Below are 3,210 nucleotides of genomic sequence, written 5' to 3'. Positions count from 1 at the left end.
TATATTTGAACTTTCACACGCCAATCCTTCGCCCGATCATCTCATTCCGATTTACGTGTTGACTTCAACTCATTGGCGTTAACTTTGTTGACCTGACTTTGTTGATAACATTAGACACTTTTAGAACCAACCGGTGTAGGTTTATAAAGCTAAGTGGTTGTGTTATCAATCGGGTTAAAATATACGGATGTAATATGGTATGTGATGGTCTCATTGGGTGATTGTCACGTCCTACTTTGAGGGCCATGGTAGTTTGGTCGGATGGCGGTACATGATAGATTCAAGAAATCATACACGTCTAGAAACGATAGGTTGAGCATTATGTTATTGCCATGAATTGTTCGGAACTCGAAGAAGGAAGCCACAACTTTGAGTTTACATCTAGCTAAATCAAGAGTTGAAGTGGTTAGTACATGAGCTTCTATTCCCGTTAATTCTCTTTGCGCGTTACGATGGTCTAATTACATTGTTAGGGTCCAAAGATTTTCGGCTATTACTGTCCGATGGAATCGTGTTGGGTTGGAATTGCCAGCATTACTAGTTTCTATTTTGTTCATACCTAGTAACTTTGAGAATATGTCAGGGTAGTTCATGTGGATCCGAGAGTTGACTGGTGTGTGGCGTTAATGCAAGAGGTCAACGAGGTTCATTAATGGGTTAACATGTGTTTTTAACCGCTAAGAGAAGTGCAATGTATGCGGAGTAGGGTCGTAGGAGGCTTAGGTTAAAAGGTTCGGCAAAGGTTCACGGGGAAATTGTAAGGGGTCAAGCTAAAAAACTTCAACTTCGTGAAAGGAATTAGGAATGTGTTGTTGTTGGGGCTCGCACCATATAGTTTTCAGACACAGTAGTTTATGAGTCATTTTGCAATGGGAGGTTTTGGGCTCATAGGCTTTCAAACGTGGGCTCTAAGGAGTCGATGGATGATGGAGAGGTTAGTAACAAAGAGATTTTTTTTTTTAATCAATCGAGATATCTCATTCATACTTGTCAAGTTACATCAAAACAGAAGGTAGACGTGAAACAAAGAGATATAAACTTAGTTTTTTTATTTGTTATTTTTTTTTTTCTGAAAGTTGTCATGTTACTTTTTTTTTCATAAATCCCAGCTACGTGTATTCTACACATGTTTACACACTTTAATTATGTATAATAAAGAAGCCTGATGGTTATTTCTATTATATCAATACGACATAAATTACGCATTCCTATAGAAAAGTTACATACATGCATATATTTCATCTACAATGCCTTTTTTTGTGCACACAAAAAGCACTTTCTGTTCACATGTATTCACTCATGTAAAAGAGCCACTTAGATTCTCCACAGGTTTTCATTTTAACTCTTCTATCGTTTGTTTGTTTGTCAGTTCGTCTCATATATATTTCATTTCCCAAAACCCTATTTTCAGTTTCTTGAAACGTGTGATTTTCCCTCTTGGAATCTGCGAAGTCACAGAAAATATGGAACTATTCTCTTTCTCAGCTTCAGCTAATTTGATTTTCTTCAGTTTCATATATATTTTTTGCCACTTGAGAAAAAGAAAATGATTGATACTTATATTAAATTATTAGGTATATCTTTAGTGTGGATGCAAGTTGGATTCCTGCTATTATTCTTTCTTGAATTCACACACACACACACACACAAAAACACATAAGACCAACAAGTTTTGCCCTGATAAAACAACAAATCAGGTGGGATTCAGGGTTTGCCTAAAACAGGCAACCACATTTTCCAAGGCTAAATTTTATAAAATAATAAGTAAAATTGTGATACAGAATGTACATGTTTTTTAAGAAGCATTATTTTGGATTTTATTAGACTCATTTGGGTTTCTTGAATCTTGTTAGGAGATGGCAGATTGTCATGAGAAAAGCTTGTTGAAAGATGAAGACTTTCAAGAAGATGAAATATGGGCTGTTGGGAAAGGGATTGAAGAGTCAAACCCTAAAGTCAACAAATCTGAAAAACTCATAAGATATATACCTCCACCATCATCAACATCATATGGTGCTCCAAGAACAATATTAAAGGGTAGCAGGGTAACTCATCATCAACAACAGAAGAAGAAACAACAATCATCAGCTCCAATGAAAATCCCTGACTGGTCAAAGATTTACAATGAAAAGCCAAAGGATTTTGTGGATGGATGTGATGCTATTATTCACAATGATGATGAGATGATGCCACCACATGAATACATTAACAAAAGGGTGGAAAGAAGTCCGATTGCTCCATTTTCAATGTGTGAAGGTGTTGGGAGAACACTCAAGGGAAGAGACCTCAGTAAGTTGAGGAATGCCATCTTAACCAAGACTGGTTTTCTTGAATGATATTCCATTATCATAATTCACCTCCATTGCAAAGGTTGCAAGGTTGTTTTCCTCATTATGTTTGTGTCACTTTCTCTTCAAAGCGATTTAAGCTGAAGTCTTTTATTTATATTTGTTTTTGTTTTTTCAGTTAGAGATTAAATATTTGTTACTAAAGGGCTCATGATAAAGCTATAAAGTTTTGTAATGGTAAACTTGGATTAGTTATTTACATTTGAATATAATTTAACAATGCTTAAATGTAATTCTATGGAGGACGGGGCGCTCCGTGGTGGCACAGTGACCACGCGTGGATCCTTGTGGAACACCGCCGCCGCTCAATCCTATCATGCGTGAAACTCATGACGCGTCGTAGCCATAACACGTTGAAAGTTGAACAAATCTCAGACACTGAACCATCTTCGCTGGTATCTTTGGAGTGATGGAACCAGTGATGAGCACCTCTACTAAAATCCATCATTAGTGATGAGCACCCCTACTAGAATCCATCATTATATGCCTTTAGGAAATGACCAAAATGCCCTTTTTGCGCATAAATTCATTTTAAGCATATGTAACCTAAATTTTGACACTTAAACTGATATTACAACATTATTAAGCATGTTTAGGCATATAACACTTATGATAGGACTAGTTTGACCATCCGAACACGCATTTGCGTAAATAACACGTTAAAGTAGTGTAAACTAACTTAACGAGTCATAACGGGTCAAAAGCACTTAGGATTCATTCCAAATCAGAATGTAGACTTTGTTAAACCATTTCAAATGAGTTCCGACACTCATTTGGTTTACAAGACCTTATTCTATCCGAATCCTCCAATTATGTACCATTACATAAACATAGTTACCCGATGTTAGTGTTGATACACTTT

General features: G+C 36.4%; 1 protein-coding gene across 1 annotated transcript; it reads left to right on the top strand.

Annotated features, from left to right (window-relative positions):
* Nucleotides 1-1,796: 1,796 nt before the first annotated feature.
* On the top strand, nucleotides 1,797-2,478 carry LOC110925899. Its single transcript, XM_022169700.2, has one exon. The coding sequence runs from the start codon at nucleotides 1,857-1,859 to the stop codon at nucleotides 2,334-2,336; it is 480 nt and encodes a 159-aa protein (XP_022025392.1). The 5' UTR covers nucleotides 1,797-1,856; the 3' UTR covers nucleotides 2,337-2,478.
* The last annotated feature ends 732 nt before the right edge of the window (nucleotides 2,479-3,210 follow it).

The sequence above is a fragment of the Helianthus annuus genome, chromosome 17 (assembly GCF_002127325.2).
Source record: "Helianthus annuus cultivar XRQ/B chromosome 17, HanXRQr2.0-SUNRISE, whole genome shotgun sequence".
Taxonomy (NCBI): Eukaryota; Viridiplantae; Streptophyta; class Magnoliopsida; order Asterales; family Asteraceae; genus Helianthus; species Helianthus annuus.
The sequence above is the reverse complement of the archived record's forward strand: the minus strand, read 5'-3'. Positions and strand labels throughout refer to the sequence as shown.